General features: G+C 49.6%; 1 protein-coding gene across 5 annotated transcripts in view; it reads right to left on the bottom strand.

The window, feature by feature from the left end:
• DAPK1 (death associated protein kinase 1) overlaps positions 1–21646 on the bottom strand; it is a 170101-nt gene that overhangs the window by 81866 nt on the left and 66589 nt on the right. For all 5 annotated transcript variants that reach the window (XM_046663717.1, XM_046663720.1, XM_046663719.1 and 2 more), the window contains exon 3: positions 1003–1224. In XM_046663717.1, coding sequence (XP_046519673.1) covers positions 1003–1224 — 222 coding nt within the window. The remainder of the gene's footprint in view (positions 1–1002; positions 1225–21646) is intronic.

The raw sequence follows: 21646 nt of genomic DNA on the forward strand, positions 1-21646 counted from the left end.
CGGGTGTAAAGGAAGGCAGGCAGGAAACACATCCAGGAGCCAGATGCGGGGCGAGGTGCTTTTAATTTCTCATCTCACTTATCTCCTCAAGACCCTCTTGAGGTAGGTGCTGTTAACCCCAATTTGTAGTGAAGGAGGTCACAGCTCAGGCCCCTAAAGGAATGCGCCCAAATCTCAGTGGCAGACAAGCACCTGTGGCCCCCAGGCCCCGCTGGCAAGGCGGGAACATCGGCAGTGCGGTGCCCCAGGGTGGCCGGCCCTCCGCAGACCTCCCTCCACTTCCTCTCTTCTCATCTCAAAAACCCCCCTTAGCCCTGAGATCGGCAAACGAGGCGGGCTGCTGGGCCGGCAGAAGGGCCAGTGTGAACGTCAGAGGCTCCGGGAGCTGGGCCGGGTCTGTCAGCACTGAGACCTGCCCAGGACTGACTGGTTTGCCTTGTTGTTTAGGGCACCAACGTCTCCTCCGTGCAAAGAGCCCAGACACACCCAGCTGCAGTCCTGGCCGCCGGGCTCTCTGGAGCAGGAGCCCTGGAGCCGCAGCAACGCACCACCATTGCTTTCCCAGGCGACCTCTGATGGGCAGGGTGCCCAAGGACACAGCCAGGGCTTTCAAGGCAAGTCCGGGAGCACCTCTGAGCCATTCCCTTCACTTTCCCCTTTCACATAACTAGCGTTGACAGTTCCAACAGCTGGAAACGGGGGTGTGTGTAAGACAGAGCAGAAGGAGAGGAGAGGGGAGGGGAGACCGGGAGAGAAGCGGGAGAGATGGAGAAAGCAGAGGGAAGGCAGAGGGACAGTGTGAGAGGAGCATAATAAAACTCAGAGAAGGGACGGGGCTCAAGACAAACAAAGAGCACCTCCAGGACGCAGGAGCTTCCTGCAAACGAGGGGGCACCCTCCTGCAAACGAGGGGGGACCGCGTTAAGTGAAGCTGTTCTCAGACTAGAGTGGCGGAGGCAGACCCCAGGGGTGGGGAAGGGGCGGGGAAGGGGCGGCACTCACAGCTCCAGGATGAGGACGATGTCGGTCTTGCTCTCGTAGACCTCGTGCAGGGTGATGACGTTGGGGTGCCGGATCTCCTTCAGGATGCCAACCTCGCGCTCGATGTCCTCGCGGCTCACGCCACGCCGGCTGGACCTGGTCCTCCTCTTCTTGATGAACTTGGCAGCGTACTGTAGCCCGGTGCTCTTCTCACGGCATTTCTTCACGACTGCAAACTGCCCGCTGAGGAGAGAAGGTGCGGGAAGGTCATGGGTCATTTACGTGGACTTTATCTTTCCTGAAAGATAGGATCTGTGCAAGGATGCGGCACGGGAGCACCAGGGCATTGTGAAAGGTCCAAATTGTGGGAAATTCACAAACTTAAAGAGGAATAGTTCTTAATTTATGTATTTCAGTTTCATTAAGGCTGTTTCTTTATGGATAATGTTGCAAGGAATACAAATTATTTTCTTGAATTTTACTGACTAGGTATTAATGCCTCCACTTCTGCGCTCTCCTCCTTCCCTCCCATGTCAGATTCGGGACGGAAGGAGGAAGGAGCTCCGATCCCACCTCACTTCTGACAAGCTCTTTGTTTGTCTGTCTAGGAAAGCAAAGGATGGAGACCAGAGAATGGGTAGAAAAATATACAGGGCCTTGCCTTTGATGACATATTTCTAGCACCAATATTGATCAACTGAAACAGTGAGAACAAAAACACTACATCCTTTGGTGACTCTGCAGGAACCGAGAAGCCATATGTACTAGGCATTTGTTGGTATCTGGACTTCTCCAGTATCACCTCCCTTCTCTTCCTGTCCCAACAATATATCTAGGGATCCTGTGGTTCTGGGAAGCTGACTCCACCCTCACCTAGAAATATGGATCACGTGACCTAAGCTAGGCCAACCAGTGCACTATAGTTTCCCGGCTCTGCTGAAGGACACAGGACCTAAGTAAGACTTTCTGGAAAACGCAGAGACAAAGACTTTTTCTGCGACTCTTCTCTCTTCTGGATTGAACACTGAACCACATGACAGCAAAAGCTGCTGCCCGCCATCTACACAAGGGGACCCTCTCTTGGTTTAAAACCAACCATTGTAGGGGCAGAGCTGGTAGAAGGAAAGAAACTAGGTCTGGATCAACCCTAGTCTGAAGCCATCTGCCTTTGGATTTTCAGCAACATAAGCCAATAAACTCCCTTTATTACTAAAGCCAGTTTGATTTGGGTTTTCTATTTTTGCAGAGGAAAGGATCCCTTATGCCACAGCACATAACCAGATCTTCCTACCCATACATAAAAGAATATAATAGCAGAACTTAACACAAAATAATGTGAATATGTAAGCAGGTGAGATCTTGCAAGGGAAGCAGGCTACCCTGAAAGTAAGTGAAACACAAGGAAAAACCCTTCCTGTATGGGCACGGGCACCCTCACTTCTTCCCTAGCGCCCAAGGCGGGGTGGACGCACCCAGTACAGGAGCTGCACCTTTCTCGTCACCTGCTGCACAACTGCGTGTGGAGAATCATCACAGTTATTTTTAGCTAGCTATATTCTCCACACGTGAAGACAACAGGGGAAGAGAAAATCAAATTAAGGGTAATATTTCGATGTTACAGAATGGATACTTTATGGGGCCGGCCTGTGGCCGAGTGGTTAAGTCCGCGCGCTCTGCTGCAGCGGCCCAGGGTTTTGCTGGTTCAGATCCTGGGCACAGACATGGCACAGCTCATCAGGCCGTGTTGAGGCGGTGTCCTACATGACACAACTAGAAGGACCTGCAACTAAGATATACAACTACGTACTGGGGGGATCTGGGGAGATAAAAGCAGGAAAAAAAAGATTGGCAATAGTTGTTAGCTCAGGCGCCAATCTTTAAAAAAAATGGATACTTTAAAACGTTACTCATTTACTTTAGCAGCAGGAGGCCAGTGAAGAAAAAACACCTAGTGAAGGATTATTTTTATAGCAGTGTCAACTTTTTTGCATGGCAGGTTATTAATATCCCCGTCCCCGCACAGCAGGATGGCAGAGAAGCTGAGGAATGAGTCACACTGGAAGGCTAACATCGACTGCCCGTAAACTCGCCACCTTAGAGAGTCATAGGATCTGTGACGACCTCATCAAACCATGCTCCGATTTCTTGGGGAGTGAAGACCTGGCGTTCTCTCCATTGTGGGGTGGGCCGCAGAGATGGGGCTCACAGTCCGCCCCTCACGAAGACGGGACGGTGATCCCACTGAGCGCTCCCAGGCGCACCAGGACGGAGGGGGCGGCTCACCAGCCCCCCGGGGCCCTCCACCCTCCACACAACCTGCGCTTCCAGGGGCCGGCCCGGCGCTCCTGTCATGGTCACGACGACTTGTCTGAGCCTATAAACACTCAAGGAAGCCTCTGTGGTTTGAATCGCGTTGCTTTAAAAAACAAAACCAAAGAGCCAAAAAGTAAATTTCAGCAGGGGAGCCACCAAGAAGTAGAATGCAAGCCTAAATTCTAAGACTATCCTGAATGTGTTTTCACCCCCAAACATCCCATGTTGACCTTTCTCCCCTTTTAATTACAGGAAGCTGAGAACGTCAAGGCCACCCAGCCTAGCAGCGGGGTTAAGGCGAGCTATCCACATCTGGAGTGTGGAGGCCAGAGGCTGTGCGCAGCCTGAGCTGACTGTGGTCCCAGGTTTGCCGAGAAACACAGGAACTCACTCCCTCACTGGAGAATCGAGTCTGCTGTCACACTTTGGGGTCCCCAGATGCAGGGTGCTGCTGGGAGAGGAGCGGACGAGGGGCCAGCAGGTGGGAGAGGCTCTGGCCCAGGAGAAGACGTGATTCTCCTGCCGCACGGCTGCATGCTAGTGTCCCTGCTGACCTTGGCTGCAGAGGGTCAAAGAGGGTCTAGAGTGATTTGGGGGAACATTTTCCAGACCCATCTCAATGCCGCCTCTTTAAAGACACTTTTCCTTATTTTTCTCCAGCTCCCCACCAATCGGCCCCCCACCTCCTGCTCCAATGCAGTGCTCTCTCCTGCACCTCGTGCCCTTGTGTGTCACTTACTGCTCTCTGCCTTTCCTGGCCCATTGCCACTCCTCTCAAGATGGTAATTCCTTGAGGACAGATGGCTGTTGGGTGCATCACATCCTCCTACCCCCTGGGGCAGTGGGTGCAGAGCTCTGCCAGGAACCCGCGCACCATGCTGACCTGCTGCTCTTAAACTCCAAATCCAACATTCGAAAACCAGAGGAGTTAAACTGAAGATTCTCCACTGTAATTAAGCAGAACCGTGCAGGGCTGGAGCACAGACTGCCTGTGTTTGAGGCTTGGTTCCACCACCTGCTGGCTGTGCAACTGTGGGCTTACAGACTATTGAATCACTCGGTGCCTCAGTTTCCTTATCTGTAAAGTGAGCATAATAACAGTGTGTACCTGGAAACGTTGTTGGGATGGAAGGGGAAAGATTTAAAGAGTTAAGCTGGGTGAAGCGGTTAGAACAGCCTGGCAGTGGGAAATGTTCAGTAACTGTTACCGATTATTAATCTTTGACAACTGCAGTTATTTTCATTAGCTCACAGTTGCTTAAATCTCCAAGCTGTGCAGTATTACCCCCAAAATGTCACCTCTCATGACTGCCAGGGCGAAAAGAGCTCTAAAACGAAAGCCACAACACGGCTGTACTGTGTTAAAGTGTGCAAAACTATTGCTAAATCTGGCAGCTGGCTTCAACCTTCAAGCTATTGCCCCGCCCCCTGCCTCTCCCTGCCCCACAGAGGGAGTGTGGCCGCTCCCTGCCACTCCCTGCAGCCTGGCCGCCTGGGGAGCTCACAGTCACAGCTGAGCCAAAGCACAGGCAGCAGGCCCACAGGGCCCAGGGGCCTTGGGGTGCCACAGCAATGCGGGTGGGGACTTTCACAGCGGAATCTCTTCACCCAGCCAACACTGGGGACAGACTCCTGGGAGAAGAAACGGTCTGCGCACAGGAATTTGCCATGTGAGGCCTAATTCGAGCTGGGCTGTTGGTTAATTGCCACTTCCATCCTCTCCTTCCTGGGCAGCTGGCCCCCCGCCCGCCTCCCTGCACCCACTCTGGGGGCAGTTCCTCTTCTCCAGTTCCTCCCTCCCCCACCAGCAACTGAAGAAACAATTTGTTTGGGTTTTGGGGACAGGGGCGTCTACACTGTGGGCTCCCAGAGTAACAACCTGATGACGCTCCCAGGGTCTGCTCTTACAGGGAGGCAGTAAGTGGATGCAGAGAACGTGGCCCCCAGGGCCGTGCCTGGGGGACGGCCTGTCCCTCAGGACCCCATCAGGGATGGCCGCCCATGCAGAGGCTGCAGCCAGAGCCACGTGGCTTCTTCCTGGAAACAACCTTGCTGTGTCCCAGGACACCTGCGCCTGAGGAGCTGGAGCAGGCGAGCCTCAGTTTACCTGTGAACTTGCCTGCTGGCTAAAATGTACCTGTAATCTCAAAAGCAACACTGGCAGTGCTTCCGGGTGGTTCGCGGATCTGAGCCGCGGGATGTGCACACGCCCGCTGAGTGGGCCAAGGCCACGCTCCGCCTCTCATCCTTTTTATGGTCTGTTTAGCGCCACGTTTTTTCACGTTTTGAGCTTTTTGTTGCTGATTTGGCTACTTGTACCGGCCCCCACAGGTAGTGCTGAAGTTGGTCGGCACAGAGAAGTGTGGGCCGACTTCGTGAGGGCACCACTTGAGTGCTGTGGCTGTGAGGTCAACATTAGAGTCAGCAGCAGACATTAGATAAGGTGCCTTTTCACAAAAACACACACGAAAGGAGGTTAGGCACCGATCTGTTGACGGAAATGCGACCCCAGGCTCACAGGAGCCCAAACCTGTGCTTCTCTAGGACGAATGGTCCAGAATTGGCTAATTCGGGATTTGTGGTGAATTTGGAGAACATCATTACCATGAATAATGAGAACGGGCTGTACGTCGCTTTTAGAAAATGCACAAGTATTCTTGGTCATCCAGCAATGGACAGTGTTGCTAGGTACAGACAGCCAAATGCATTCTACCATAAAACTTCCAATTAAATGTAGCAAACAATTACTAACTACTGGTGGTCAGATACATACAAAGACGAGGAGACATCCCTGCTTTAAAGAAAAACTCCAGCAAGCCACCCCCTGTGAAGCCACAGCAGGACTGGAGCGTCATTCTGGGCAAGAGCTTTGCGAGGGGAAAGCAAAGAGAGGGACTTGTGGTTAAAATAAATTTGGGCAACGTTGCCTTCTTCTCCCCATTGAAAACTCACACTGTGTTTTAACTAATTAAAACCACCGCTGTAACATGTTCTGAGGTTCTCTGCAATAAAAAGAAAACCACATTTGCACGTGTGCTTATGCAGCACAATACCAACAGCTAGAAAGACCCACAGAAGATTCACAAGGTCAGCATAAGGATGACGTGCCATTTGTGAAGCATTCATGTTTCAGTAGGTCTGAGATATTTCACAGTGCATTAAAAATAAACCTGTTAAACTTCGTTCCACTCAGTTAGGTTTTATTTTCAAATTCACTTCTGTGTCTAAGCTTTGCTCACTTGGGGAAAGACAGGATGGACATACACTGTCGGAGAAGATGCCGCATTCAGAATGGAGGAAGAGCACTCTGGCTGGACGTGACAGTTTGCTCCACCTCGTGGCTGGTACCTAACCCAGGGCTCAACATTTTCATTGCTGACCTTGATCCACACACCACATTACAACAAGCCACCTACCCAGAAAGGTGGTGCAGATTCAAACAAAGTGACTAAAACAGCATACAATTTTTTCTTTGATTTTAAATATGTATCCAACGAGTACATATGACAGTTAAAAATTACTTATGATAACTATTTATTATTACGAATTCCATACATTAATGCTGGAAATTTAAATCTAAAAGCTGATAAGTTCCATCTCTCCCTTCCTCCCAAGTCTTTGCAGTAAGGTTTCTAATTAACAAGAAATAATTTTTACTTTAAATTCATATATTAACCCCTGGCACAAGTTTAGTGCTGGTTTATGGGCCATCTGTTTTTCTTGAAGAGCTATGTTGAGAGAGTGGTCGTAGCAGAATTCTTCTGGAACACTGGAATTACAGGTCTTAAGCAAGAGGTGAGGTGACAGAAATGGTTTTTCAAGGATGAGTTAACATTTGATAACTCACATTTATGGCAGGAGAAAAGATCCCAAACAGTTTATAGACTAACGGCAGAGACAAGCATGTAACACAATCACGTGGGAAGGGCCATAAAAAGGACATGGCCACTCTGGGCCACTCCTGAGGACAGGGTGAGGTCAGGAGACCCAGGCCGTGTCCTGAGGGCTGAGTGCCAGCTGGGAGATAAAGGTGTATACAGAGGGATGGTTTCCGAGAGGAGGCACAGCATGAGCCAAGGGAAGGAGGCATGAGAGAGCCTGCCTTGTATTTCCAGAGAGAAAAGGGAGTGGCAGGGAGGTATGAGGGCAGCCTCACAAACAGGACCCCGCCCAGGATGGAGCAATGCCAGCCCCAACCCTGCCAACAATGTGGGAAATCAGGGACCTCTCTGAGCCTCGGTTTCCCCATCTGTGCGAGGGCAATGATGACATGAAACGAGCCCACGCATGCCAGTATAAGCCGGGTTCTCTAAACACATCAAGCACATGTAAAGGATGAAAATTAGGAGGCTGTTTCAGTTTCATACTTCTCAAAGAAGCCCAGAGGGTGGTGTGTCAGTGGCTGAAAAGCAGCACCAAATTTTTTCTTGGCATGTTTCTACCCAACAACTTTGACAACTCAGTGTAAAGTCCCTACATTTTTTCCCATTAGGACTAACAAAGCTGTTTTCACTTCGGATGGAGACCTGTTCGATTTGCCTTCTTTGGTCTCCAAGGACCTTGTGACTTTGCTTGGATGCTGAAGTTTTAGCCTGTGGGCCAGCAATGGGAAGTAGACTGCGTTTTGCAAAGATGGCCTCAGCCACACCTTCCATCTCACATGCTCTTCTGCAGTGTGACTCTGCCTCTGCCATCATGAGGTGGGCTCTCGTCCTGATCCCCAGGAACCTGAGGCTGGCCTCACCAAAAGAATGTGCAGAAGTGACCTGGGGCTTCTGCCTGGGTTTCTCCGAACGCATAGTCTTGGGAGCTCCCTCTTGGAACTCAGCCACCAAACTGAAGTGAAACCCAAGCTATGTGAAGAGGCCATGTGGAGGAGGTGCTCTTGTCAACAGTCCCTGTTGAACTGACAGCAGCTGTAAAAGGCCGGCCAGGTGAGTGGCCATTGGATGTATGGCCCATCAAGTCTTCAGCTGGGTCCAGCCCCAGCTGACGTCTTAATGCAACCACACGAGAGAGACCCCAAGCAGGAACCCTCAGGCAACCCACAGAAGCATGAGAGATCACTAACCGTATTTTGGATGGTGGGTTTAACAGATGACCCAGGCAGCTGTGTGGAGGAAAGATTCGATACAGAGGGTGAGGGACCACCAGTAGGTGGCCACTGTCATGGACTGTCCTAATGGGAGAGCATGGGGAAGGAGTGACAGTGCCCAGCCCGTCTTGAACGCAGGTCCCACCCCAGGCTACACAGACGAGCCCTCTCTTCCATCAGCACGTGTGGGCTTGCTTCTCAGGTTCTTTGCATCTCATCTTGGCAGCAACCCCTCATCTTTCAAGGAAAGTGCTGCATCATTTAGGAGGGACCTCTGCCAGAACCCGAACCAACAACAAACCCCAAAGACTCTCACTGAAACACCTTAACAGATTTCTGCCGAGCTGTGCTCGTTCCTCGTCTCCAATCTACCTTTCCCAGTCTCTGTGGTAAAGCAGGTCCTGCCCCGAGAAACACAGAAAACCAAACGCCCCGACAGACCCAGCAAACATACACTTGCCTGATCCTCATTCTGACCGTCCGGATGCCCGGGGCATTCCCAGGGTGACCCACCTTTAGGGGACATGGGAAGAGAGAGCACTTGTCCTCTCATTCAGTGGAAACCCCTTCCACCCTAACCCACCCCCACACGGATGAGGCTAGCCCCTCACGGGAACGGGTGCTTCAGCACTAACTGCGCGCAGTTCCCTTGGAGCGTTTCTGTGGTGCAGCCCACACTTGGAACTGCTCTCTTTCTGCTCCTTGAGGAGCGATGCGTGACAGGAAGGCAAATCATTTTTTTACCAAAAAGCCAAGCTGGTAATTTATTATTATTATTTTTTTAAACCCTCCCCAAATTATTCTGAACTGCTATCGTGGCTCAGTCAAAACGGCACATGATTTGGAGAACAAAGTTCCCCCAAGAATGAGACAGCAGCGCAGGTTGCCAGGGCTCTGACAGGGAGAGGCAGGGTTTGCCGAGGCGGGTAAACGGCAGCAGCATGTCACCCTGGGAACCGTAACAGCACGCAAGAGTCAGGAGTGAGATGCAGAGCGACAAGTGCTGCCTAGGGACGGCTGGGAGACATGAGTTAATGCACCAGACAGAGGAGCATGGCGCAGAGAGGCGGATCCCATCGGGAAAGCATCTTCTCGGACGACAGGACCACAGAGAGAGGTCTGCCCAGGAGAACAGGGCAAAACCCAGCATCCAAGGCAAGGGCAGGCAAGGGTGTGGCTTCCCAAACAAGTGTGGCGCTGCCAGTGGGTCAAAGAAACCAAACACACAGAGTGTTGGGCGGCTGGAGCAGCCTCATCCTAATTAAGGAGTTAGCAAACCAGAGCAGGTGAGGCCTCGGGAAGGAGGACAGCAGTTGGTGCCTTTGCTCATTCCACAGGCCGTGCGATGCCTCTTTGGAGGGGAAAGATCTGAGATCCATCTGGAAGAGCATTTTCCAAATAAAGAGATGCTATTTGCAGAAAGGGTTTCATGGCCAAGCAGGTTTAGGGAAAAGGGGGTAAACAGAGTCACCACAGGTCTCTGTATGCAGGACTCAGACCTGCCCTCTCCCAGAGGAGGTCCAGCTTGGACATTTCAGAGGGTTGGGTTGTTGTTAACCAAACCTTTTTTCTTTTTTGCGTCACGGAGCGTTGCGAAGCCCCGTTCCCCAGGGAGGCTGCTTCGGCCTCTCTGCACGCACCGCCTCCTTTCGGTTCTCAGCGCAGCGCTGCTCTGGGGGGGCTCTCTCTTGGGACCCGACGCCGGTCACTGCCGCCTGAGGGCCCACGGGGGCAGCTCTGCGGTGGCAGGAGCCCAGGGGGTTCAGGCCTCTGGGCACTCTGGCCCATGAGAAGAGAGGGGACCGCTGGGTCAGGCCCGGGAGAGGGGGCCGCACTGCGAAGAGGGGACGGGCCCAGGCCTGCGCGCGCCTGCTGCCGCCACCTGAAGCAGTGGGGGCCCGGAGTCGCACACGGGCCGCCGGGGGGTGTTTCCCATGGAACCGAGACAGCGGAGCAGCTTGGGGGGGGGGGGGGGGGGCGGAGGCTCAGGGCAGCGTCCGGTGACACCTGCCGGTTGACTCGGGCGGACGAGCCTTCGCCGCCACCTCGAGCCACGAGAGGCGCCGGAGCGCGGGGTGATGGGCGGGAGCCGGCGTCTCCGGGCCCCACTTCCACGCCCGGGAGCCCCGCCGCCTGTTCTGGGGCCGACCCCGCGGGTCTGCCGCCCGCTGTCGTTGGGAACCTCCCCGAGGCGGGGCTGGCGTGCGACACCGGGACTCACGCCCCCGGGGTGAACGAGGCCCGTCCACAGCGCGGCCCGCGAGCGCGGGAGCAGCGTGGGACCCACGTGCCCGGCTCAGACCCGGGGCCGCGCGGGACACGGGCCTGGCGCTCGCGCGCTGTGTGCTCGTTTTCGTTTTTAAAGCCGAAAGGGAAAAGAAAGAAGAAAACAAGTGCTGGGAAAGTGTCATGTGATACAATCTAAACAGGACCTCCGACGGACCAGACAAATACAACCACCTCCAAGTATTTTCTCCAAATACAGGAAGCCCCATCGGAAGCAGGCCTGCCTTGCGGTCCAGTATCACGCAGAGTAAAACACCCTTATACGGAAAGGGTGTCACGCAGGCTCAGCCCTCTCATGTGACGAATGGTGACCATGACAGGTGACTGGAGAGCCGCACAGGGCTCCGGGCCTGCTTGATCCCTCCAAGTCCAGCATGCCACTCCTTGGGCCAATGCCATTATCTGATCATCCTGACTTTGTCATAGAATTCTGTTTCAGCTACTGGGCCAAAGTTAACTGGGCCACAAGGTACGATCTGTTCTCAACTCAGCAAGCTGCTCTCAGGGGAAAAATCTGAGAAGGGAGCAGGAGGCTCACACGACTTCATGGGGAAAGAGAAGACAGACAAGGAGCTGCGCTGAAGCCAAAAAAAGGAAAGTCAGATTTGTTCAAGGTGCTGATTCGAGATGGGAAACAACCAGCCAAAGGTGACCAGCGAGGAAAAGTCCAGCAGAGTCTGCCGGGCATAGGCTGTAATTATGCAAACACTATACTCAGCTGCACAGCCTGCATGCAGTTCACACGGGTACTCTGCCTGGGCCTGGGCACCAGCGGCACTGCACAGGATGTCTGAGTATTCTCATGTCTGCCTTCTCAGCTCACGTAGAAATACTATTTGCCGTGTTTTCATGGGCAGGTTTGGGACCCTCTGTCATGCTTTGTCATTCAAGAATTAGCTCCATCTTATCCCGAGAACTCATGTCTGTATTGGTGAAGAGTTTGGATGAGTGACGTGGAGGAAATTCAAATATGCTCGGTGTCACACGGCTTTCAGTGCAGCCGCAGAACTGACGTGCTTTGGAGACGCTTTCCAGGAGCCTGTCTGGCTCTCGAGACAATACAGCAGAGAGGAGTGGCTTCTTTAGGGTTTTCCTCCTCCCGAGGTAGAAGAGGCCTGGGTCTCCACGAGGCAGCGAGTGGCTGTCTGGCTGCCAGCCCAGCCGGAGGAATCCTTTTCACAGCGCTCTTTGACAAACCCTTCCCCCTGGTGTCTACACATCTGTCACCTTGGCTCCAAACCAGGTGGGGATTCACCTCGCAGAGGAAGTCTGGGGAGAGGAGAAAACAGGTAGAGGACCGAGGGGTCACTTCAGGCCAGGCAAGGAGAGGCTGGCAGGGAAATTCACTGCTGGAGTTACCTGAAGAGACAGCCACGCAGATAAAACTGAAAGATGATAAGTTAAAGAGACACCAGAGCTCCCGGGAAGTCTGAGTGGTCCCTCCAGGGACGCAGAACTCCCTGGAAGCCTGCCACGTGGGCTGACCTCGCCCTGCAGTCAGGCCTGAGCAGACAAGGGGCTCATCGTCAGAGGCAGGGGAGGGTGCCAACACCAGGCCAGGAGACGGAACACACGGATGATGGGAATTCTCCCAGGAAGAGAGCCTTCTGAGGAGCAGGTGTCACTGATCAGGTCTTAGGTCAAACACGGAAGAAAGTAAAAACAGTTCGGGTGTATGAGGTATGAAAGTGATACCGCCCGCATCAGGGACAGCACACCCCACGACCTTCCCACGGGGTGTTGCTTCCTAAGAAAATGTGGGATCTGAATTCAGGGAGACTCAAAGCTTCCTTTTCCCTTAACTAGAAGTGAATGGCACAAAAATAGAACCCATTTTTCCAGCTACTTCCTGATTTGCTAGGCATTTGTGAGAGATACAGGCCTAGTTACTACACTTAGAACACTAGAAGAACTGGTTTATTCAGTTTGAATTCTAATCCCCTTCATGGTGATCAACCAATATATTAGCTTTTAAAAAAATTGTTTATATCACACTTGTATATAGGATTCTTTCTGACAATTAACACCATTATTGAGTGCCAAGAGCCCAACATGGTACTTTCAATAAAATTTTAGAATTAATACCTGTTGACTCAATCTTTAAGGGTCCCTCTAAATGTCTATGCTAACTACCTATCTGCTTAAATTGTTTCCACTGACCTTCTGGACACGGAAAAACAGTTGCTCCAATATTTAAAAATATCACACAAGATGTCTTAGCATTTGCTTTAAGAACAGCCTGGCCCTGGGCAGTCCCTGTGCATTTACTTCTCTCAAACATTTACTGGACTCCAGATTTGTGCTAGGCCCCAACTGGCCCCCTGGGAGCTGCCCACCTGCCTTAGAAGCTGGTCAAGGGAACAGTGTGTTTGATCTTACACAGTGATTTGAAAAGCAAAAGTTCCTTACAGTCCCCATATGGGCTACTGACACTTCAGGGGCATTCTCCCATCTCCTTGGGGCTAAGGTCTCCTCGGGCCAAGTGCTTCGCATCTGCGGTTGCCTTAGGCCATTACTTTAGGTAACTGGGCAAATTCCCTAATTGGAGCACAACCTAAATATTTTTTAAACAAGAATTTTTCATAGTCATTAAGCAATTTGTAAGCAATTGGCCCTTGAAAGGTAAACGCAATTTGCAAATTCCATGAGGTCAGATTGCTGAAAGAATGGAAAACGGAAAGCACAACTCATGATCTTGTATGAATACAACAAAATAACATGAGTTACTCAAGAAGTCTAAATGCACTAAGATTTGGGAAAGAAAAAAACTCCAAAACTTAGCACAAAATGGACGAAAAGGGCTAAACATGGCTGGCGAGAGTCGATGGTTTAACAGACATTAATTAAACAGAATTAATTATTTTGAGCCCCCATTTTTTCATGTGTGAGGCCAACGCCCGTCACTTAGTGAAACTGGGCCCAACCTGCTTTCAGTATACTCAGTTAGTTGTCTGTTCGCAAAAGTAGTTCAAGAATGCATTACTGAAGCCCACCTATGGATGACATCTCCCATGCCTGAGTCACCATGGTAACAGGAACTGAGAGTGACTCCTTGTCCACCTAGGGCTGGTTAAGACCATGACTCATCAACTGGGCCTGCCTGAATGCCTAACAGGTGACCCTTTGATGTCAAGGGGCTGAAAACTCTCCCCTCGGATCACGCTAACGCCGCCATTTTGTGAACATGCGTCCTGTGAAGAGCCACAAAGCTGGACTACGCTTGCGCAGATCATCTGTCACCTCACTCATCCTCACCTCCAATCATCTATTCCCACTTCAGACGCCCCCCCACCCCTTTATCCCACAAATATGTCTAATCTTCATTTTTCGGGAGGTGGACTTGATGGTTCTCCCGCCTCCTCGCTTGGCTGCCTTGTGATTAAACCCTTTCTCTGAAAGCCTGTCGTCTTGGTGATCGGCATAATCATGTGGTGGGCAGAATGCACCTGGTTCAGTAACATTAGGGAAGAGTTGAGAAAACACTGGTAAGGTGGAACTGAAGCCTGAGTGCAGGAAAGAGACAATCAAAGACTGCCTGGCTAGGCACTGAGAAGGAGTCCAGATCTCCAGATGTGAGAAAGTGAACCCGCAGTGAGGCGGAAGCAATCTCACATCATTGCTGTTAACGTGGGACAAATGTGAAGGAATGATGCCGTACTGATGTTCAGAAGAAGACCAAACTCAATCCCTCTCTAAGATGGATTAGCTCGTTATTAGACTCGATTGAGACTTGATTACTGATGAGATGAATTAAAAGTAATCAATAGGTAGCAAAATTAGCAAGAACTTTCTCCCTACCTGATTGGGTTATAAGATGAGCAGAAATGGGAAACGATATAGACAAGAAAGAAAATGTTTTGATTTCAGAAAGGCCTGCAACATAAGTTTTCGTGAAGTTTTTGTCGATGAAATGATATATCACCTGTGGTGGACTCTGGCAAGATAGAAGGCTCTCGAGTTTAGCCCCGTCCTGGACAAGACATTTTTCAGAATATCAGATAGAAGCATACTTACCACATTTTTAAATAACTAGTCTAAGAGGAATGGTTATATTTACTGACAGAACCTAAAATCTGAATTTATCCCAACAGACTGAATAATAAAATTCCTAAGAGAAATAAACAGAAATCCCTATATTAGGTTCAAAGAAATTAACCTCACGTGACAGCAGTTCATATAGAAAATGCCTGACGGTTCCAGCTGACCACAGAGGATGTGCACACAGTGTAACCTTGCTGTCCCCCAGGCGTTTAAGGGCTGCAGTGCCCCTGCACTCAGCATGCGTCTGGGCCCCATGCTGGCACTTGCACTTGGCAGGAAAGACGCTGACAGTGTAGGCGGCAGTCAGTGGGAGGACCAGCACAACAAGGAGGCTTTGCTTCTGGGCATGAAGACTGTTGCTATCTGAAAGGTGGTCGAGAGGAATCAGGCCATCAGCCAACCTCAGGATGCTCTGCTTCTCTGGGCTGCAGAAACTGAGGCCCCGGCTTGCTGTACTCCTCACTTCACTAAAAGAAAACGTATTGTCGAGCACAGCTGAAATCCTATGACAGAATTTCTTCATGCATTTTCTGAATCTCTGGTATCTAATGATCTTCCCAGATTGAATCTCAAAATAAAATCCATATTTCCATCAACTTCTCTAGAATCTACTTGGAAATGTATTTTATGCATTTGTGCCTTAAGATTAACTTTCCAAAGTGAGGGAGAGTACTGACAACCTCGAGCAGAAGTGTATGGTGGGTGGGAACAGTGCTGGGCCAGGAAACAGCAGTACTGGGTGCTGGCCCCACTCTCCCATCTAGCTCTGGGTGGAAGGCCGAGCCTTCAGCATGGTCATTTGGGAAATAAAAAACCCACACACATGAAATTAATAATGCTTAGCTTATAGAACAGCCGTAAGACTCAAAAGAGGTAAAAAGATATGATTGTGTTTTATATACTTCATACCATCACACAAATATAACGTTAATATTTGGAAATATTTAAGTGGTATCACAGCTGGGAATAAAACCCGTGTGTCTGTGTCACTATGTCCAAAGATCACTAATAGATTCAGTCTCTGATAGGGGATGACGACGGAACGAAAAGTCTTCTTTCAAGCAGGATTTAGAAACAGCCAAGTCAGCTCTTCTAAAACTAAAACTTAAATATCTAGACAGATAAAGTTAATCTTCTGCATGACATTACGACTCTCAAACTTTGGAGGTAAAGGGCCTGGTTTTGAACCCTGGCTTTGCCACTTACTAACTGTGTGATCTCGGACAAGTTACTCAACCTCTCTCGCTGTGGCTCAAGTGCCTCATCAGCAAATTGAGTGTAATAACCACATCTATGGTCAAAGCTACTGCAAGGATTAAATGAGTTATACATGTGGTACTTGACATATAATATGGGCCAGAGGCTGGCTGTTGTAACCAGAAGTATTATCGTTGTATACGGTCGCTTACAACCATCTGCATCTCTTAGGCACATGCCACGGCTCATCATTGTTCTATTAGAGAAAATAAGAGAAGGAGAAACCCATGCCAGTTCTTCTCCACGCTGCTCTGGAGGAGCCCTCTTCAGCATGGCCTGCTGAGCGGATCTCCCACGAAGGCTGCTGGCTTCATTCAGGACACCTCAGCACGTGGGGATGTGCTAACTGGCGTGGGCTCAGGAAACACTGAAATATTCAGGGGGAAGAGGAGGAAAGCGTGAGAATAAAAATAGCCGATTTCCACGTCTTGGGTCCATGATTAAGAATATTCTGACTTCTTTCTGGCCTCACGGCCTCAGGAGTGAGAGGATGGTCAAAACTTGGGGGTTGACCTCACCCTGGGACAGTTATATGCTGTTGGTCTATCTCTTGGACTGCCATGGAGGAAAGACCCTAAGTGAGGCTGTTTCCACCTCGAGTTTGCATACATTGAAAGAAGCCTCAAATTTCTCAAGCTAACTGTGAACTCTGATCATTCAAGGCCACCATTTATATGCATGAGAAAAATAAAATTAGCATTTTCTGGAGGCATAGAAAAGCTCCCTGTCTGAAAACAAAGCATTAAAAAGAAAATTTAAATATGCGAAGGGAGTAGAGAATGATCTCGTCTTGCTTTCTCTTCCATTATTAGTAAGGTAATGTGAAATGCTGTCACCGCCTGCTGTGAAGGCAGGAAGCATGAAGCAAAGCTTTGTGCCCAGGAGCTGCTAGCTTTAAAACCATCCCCATCAGCCTGACCTGACAATGAGGCAACCTGTTCAGCTTCTAGAACATATCATGTAGTTCCAAATCTATGCCTTGGGCTCTATCTACAAATCCCTGGAACTCCGTGGTGAGGGAGTGGAGTTCTGACCCTGCTGGGACTCATGCCCTACCTCCCTCTCCTCTCGGCAAATGTTTGCTGAATGGATGGATAAATCGATTTGTCCAGACTTAGCCCTCGGAATTCCAAGTTTCTCTGGTTAATTTTTGATTCATTGGCCCAAGCACGAAAGAGAACGTTAATCAGATGCTTTTCATGACTAGACCCTTAAAATGTGATAAAGACATGTGTAAACAAATGTAAGAAGGGGACTTTTAGGATGCTGAATTAACTTTAAAAACGCTTGGTGTCGCGTCGCTATCTAACTGGTTCAGAGGAGTTCCCGAGAGTGGTTCAGGGGAAAGCAAAAGGAAGTGAACTTTGCACTGGTTCCAAAATTCTAACCTCCCTCAAACACGTCCTTAAACAGAATAAAACTTCACAGAAGAAGAGCTATGAAGACTTAGAATCTGACTATATTAAGCTTGACGTGATTTACATGAATCTATTTAAGAATAGTGCCAAGTGTTTGTTCAGAACACGTGCCCAATAATTCTTTTACTACAGGAAGTGAATTATAAATACATAGTCTTCCTAATAAGGACATAGATGTAAATTTAAGTTTTAAGCAACAAATATTTATAAGTTAAAACAATGCCTTATTTAGGACACAGCTGTCCACCAGAAATAAAAGACAAGCCAGAAATGCAAACCACTGTCAATGTTAAGTTTGAATAGCCACATTAAGAAGAGTAAAAAGGAACAGATAAAATTAACTTTAATAATGTATTTTATTTATCTCAACATATCAAAATATTATAATTCCAACACATAGCCAATAATGAAGAATTACCATCACACGTTTTAATCTTTTTTTGGTGCTTGAACCCTAGTGTACGCTCTGCACCCACGGCACACCTCAGCTTGGACCAGGCGTCCTCCAAGCGCTCTATAGCCGCAAGTGGCTAGTGGCTGTTGTGTCGATCAGCACAGCTTCAGGCTAATTTTATGGCTATAATATAAAGCTGGGATGAAGCTTGATTATTTTATTTATAGAAGGGAAGTGAAGTCACTGGGAGGTGAACCATTGCTAATTTGGCACATTAATCATTGGTAGACACTACTGCTGACCTTATTAGAAGAATAATAGAGATCAAGTTCTCTTGGAAACCCACACCATGTATTCTGGATATTTTCCTTAAAAGCATGGGAATGCATTTTTAACTTCATTTACATGTACTTTTTACACATCCTCTGCTGTTTGGAGTACAGAAGTCAACTGGAAGACCCACGTGCTCTAACAAGCACATATGTACTTGAAAGCATTCTCCCTTCAGTCTTCTCCAGAAAACTCCTGTTAGTTTAACCGCTGGCTAATGCAGATGAGCTTATGGCTCCAAACAGGCAAACACAGGAATTCTAAGCAGCTTACTACAGGGGCTACTAAAATGTATCCAGCCCAGTGAGAAACACAGGTAGAGATGATGGTTCAGCTAATTTTGAAGGTTTGATCCTATTTGGTAAATTGATTTTCCACATGGTCTCATTTATTTCATAGATCGCCCCGCCTCCCTTTAGCCCAAGGACTAAAGTAGAGAGGGAAGAGAAGTTAGGGATAGTGAAAAAGTGATGGATGGCCCAGAAGCTTCCAATGAGAGTGGTTACAGCGGATGGGGCGGCAAGTCAGTGGGGAGGAGGTGCTGTGAGCAGGGCTGCCTGGAAACGGAGACTGGAGAGAGTTTCTGGTAGTGCCACGGGGCGGAGGAAAAGGTTACTGGAAGTGAGAAGGTCAGAAACTAGGAGGCAGGGTAACATTACGTCATCGGTGAGGAGGCTGAAGCTGCCCACAGGATGGCGGCGAGAGAGAAGGGGAAGCCTGTGAGCCAGACTTTTCTGCTCACGGACATCTGCCCGCTCCATGCACCACGTTTCTCAAACACAGGCTGATTCATTTCTTCTTCACTCATGTGAGGTCACAGTGCTGATATCCATTATCTCCCTTGCCTGTGCAAGCCGTAAGAACTAACAAGGCTGTCACACAGGACTCCCTAAACCCACTCTGGGCATTTATACACAGAGCGCTTAGCGCTCCTGCCAAACGGCAAGTTACACATGGAGTGAAGGGGTCTCTCCTGGGATTCCAGGTGATTGCCACTCGCATTCATTCCCTCAGTGAACACTTCTTGAGCACTGTCTATGTGTTGAGCACAGTATGCTGGGGATTTTTTCCCTAAAATATCAGAAAAAGGGGGAATGTGTAACCATGAGACGTTGTTCTTCCCTCTCCTGGCTGAGAGCTACCATCTCTAGGAATCTTTCTCCCTGTTCGCCATTCTTCTGCTTCCTTCCTTCTCCCTATTAAATAATGGAAAGATACATGTCATACCATTTTACAAGTGGCCAACTGGATCCACTGCTGGCCTAGAGATGACAGGGCCCCAGACCCCAGGGATCAGCTACTTCTTGACAGAACATAAACATAGTGTGCTGCTGGTGTGGTTCTGAGCACCCACACCTCAGGGTCCTTTACAGCACAGAGACCTCGTCAGAAGCGGGGGCAGCTGGCAAAGGGTGAGCATGGCAGGAAGAAAAGCTTCACGGTCATGGAGAAACATGGCAGAAGCAAGTGACGTGGAGTGGCAGTCTCCATAAACTTACCAGCCCCTCCTGACCCTGCTCACACTGCACCCTGACCTCGGACTTCCAGCCTCCAGAACTGTGAGGGATAAACTTCTGTTGTCAGGCCACCCAGTCTATGCTATTTTGTTATGGCAGCCCGAGCTGGCTAACGTACAGCTCCAACTTCACTCTGCTTTAAACCATTTGGGGCAATCAGAAAAGCTGCCGAGACCCAGCAGTTCTTTCAGTATTCCTTTACGAACACTTACTCCAGATCGCGCTACATCCTCCAGCTCATTGAGAAAGGAAACGGAGGAGAAGGGCGTACCTGGTACGGGGCCACATTCCAGCAGAGCACAAAATCCATCTTTGTCGAAAACATAAAGTTGATTATTCTAAGTAGTATAGCTTTGAGGCCTACTGGATTTGTTTTCTTTTTAAGTTTAGTTATTTTTTGTAGAGTACCGAACTCTGTATGTGAGGCTCTGTTCAAGTTAAATTTCAGTTAAAATTTATTGCATTAAGCCCACGAGTTTCAAATTGAAGAAAATGAGAGGGAAGAATGCTTAACGATGCAGATGACCTCCCGGGGCGTGATCGGCTCCATGTGAAGGGCACACGATGAATTGCTGGTCTGCCCCTGGCCGGGCACCCTCTCCCTCTGGTGAAGTTTGTCCAAGTTTCCAGGCCAGCCCCGTCGGGCAGGTTTAAGGCTGGCTGTTCCGTAGCCAGGTCGTGTGAGCGCACTGCTTTCAACCCGCAACAGCTTATCTTCCACGTGGCCAAAAGGGTTTGCGGTAGTAGGGAAAAGAATCAAATTCTAATTTACATCCCAACCTAGCCACAAATACACACAGAACATGTGGATCTCAAAGCTGAAGTGGGCTTAAAGGCCTCCAGAAACACTGGCTCTGGAGTCAGCTTCCTCTATTACTGATAAGGAGAATTGCAATTTCAAATCCATTCTGATTGCAGGATATCATTGTAAATAAAATTAACAAAGTTTTTAAAAAAGCCACAGCTTGGTTCCATCACCACGGTTTGTGCTCAGGCAAACTGAGTCTGTCCGCCTTCAGACAGAAGAGCTTTCACGGTGCTCATGAGGACGCAAAAAGGGAAGTCCCAGCCAGACCACCACTCACGCTATTCCCAGCTTCTCCCCTCGGAAGCAACAACGAAAGCACAATAAAACTATGCAATTTGAGGAATACAGTTTGTGTTCAAGGAATAATAAATATACCCACGCATCTCTAAAAGCTATGTGTTTTTGGAAGCCGGTCTGAACAGCTGAGAGAAACAACGTGCGTCACAGTTCTAGATGATGAGTCTGAAAGTGGTTAAGGTGACCAAAGCCAGGGGGAGAGAAGCAATCCGAGGAACGACCTGATTTTTATCTAACTGGGGTACACATTCACTCTGTGCCGACTCCGTAGTTAGGGGGAGTGGGTACAGCGGTCCCACAGAGGCCTGTGTCATCTACATTTTACAGCAGAGTCCACACCAAGTTGCATGCAGGCCACGTACTGAAATCCTGATCCAGTACGCACATCCAATGTCCTCACATGCTGTGAGCACTGTGCTCTGAGCACTGCTTCTCCTTCAACTTCAGACAGCCTCTGGAAGCCGCGCTGGGGGGCTGTGCATGTGCTGCCCACACAGGGGCCATCCGGTCACTACTGGGATGCCTCGGGGAACTGAAGGGAGCAGGCAGCAATCTGCGCAGTCACCCTTATGCTGGCCTTGGAGACAGCCGTGTGCACAGTAAGTGCTCAATCCTATCTGATAAACTCACCTTGGAGCGAGAAATTCCTTCAGAGATGAAGGGATTAAGGATAGACTTCATTCTTGCGCGGTATGCTATGAGATTGTATTTTCCAAACCAAAAGTAGGGCATGTACTCAAAAACTGCACCCATACTTACGAGGACAAAACATTTGAGACTGCTTGTGCTCTGAGACCCGCCCCCACCCCACCCACGTTAGCGTCCTGTAGCCATCTCTGCCAAGCCCCTTTCACCAAATCAAGTGACCAGGTACAGGTCCCAGGGACCAGAGGAGGACGTTACTGGGGA

The sequence above is a fragment of the Equus quagga genome, chromosome 6 (genome assembly GCF_021613505.1).
Source record: "Equus quagga isolate Etosha38 chromosome 6, UCLA_HA_Equagga_1.0, whole genome shotgun sequence".
Lineage (NCBI taxonomy): Eukaryota > Metazoa > Chordata > Mammalia > Perissodactyla > Equidae > Equus > Equus quagga.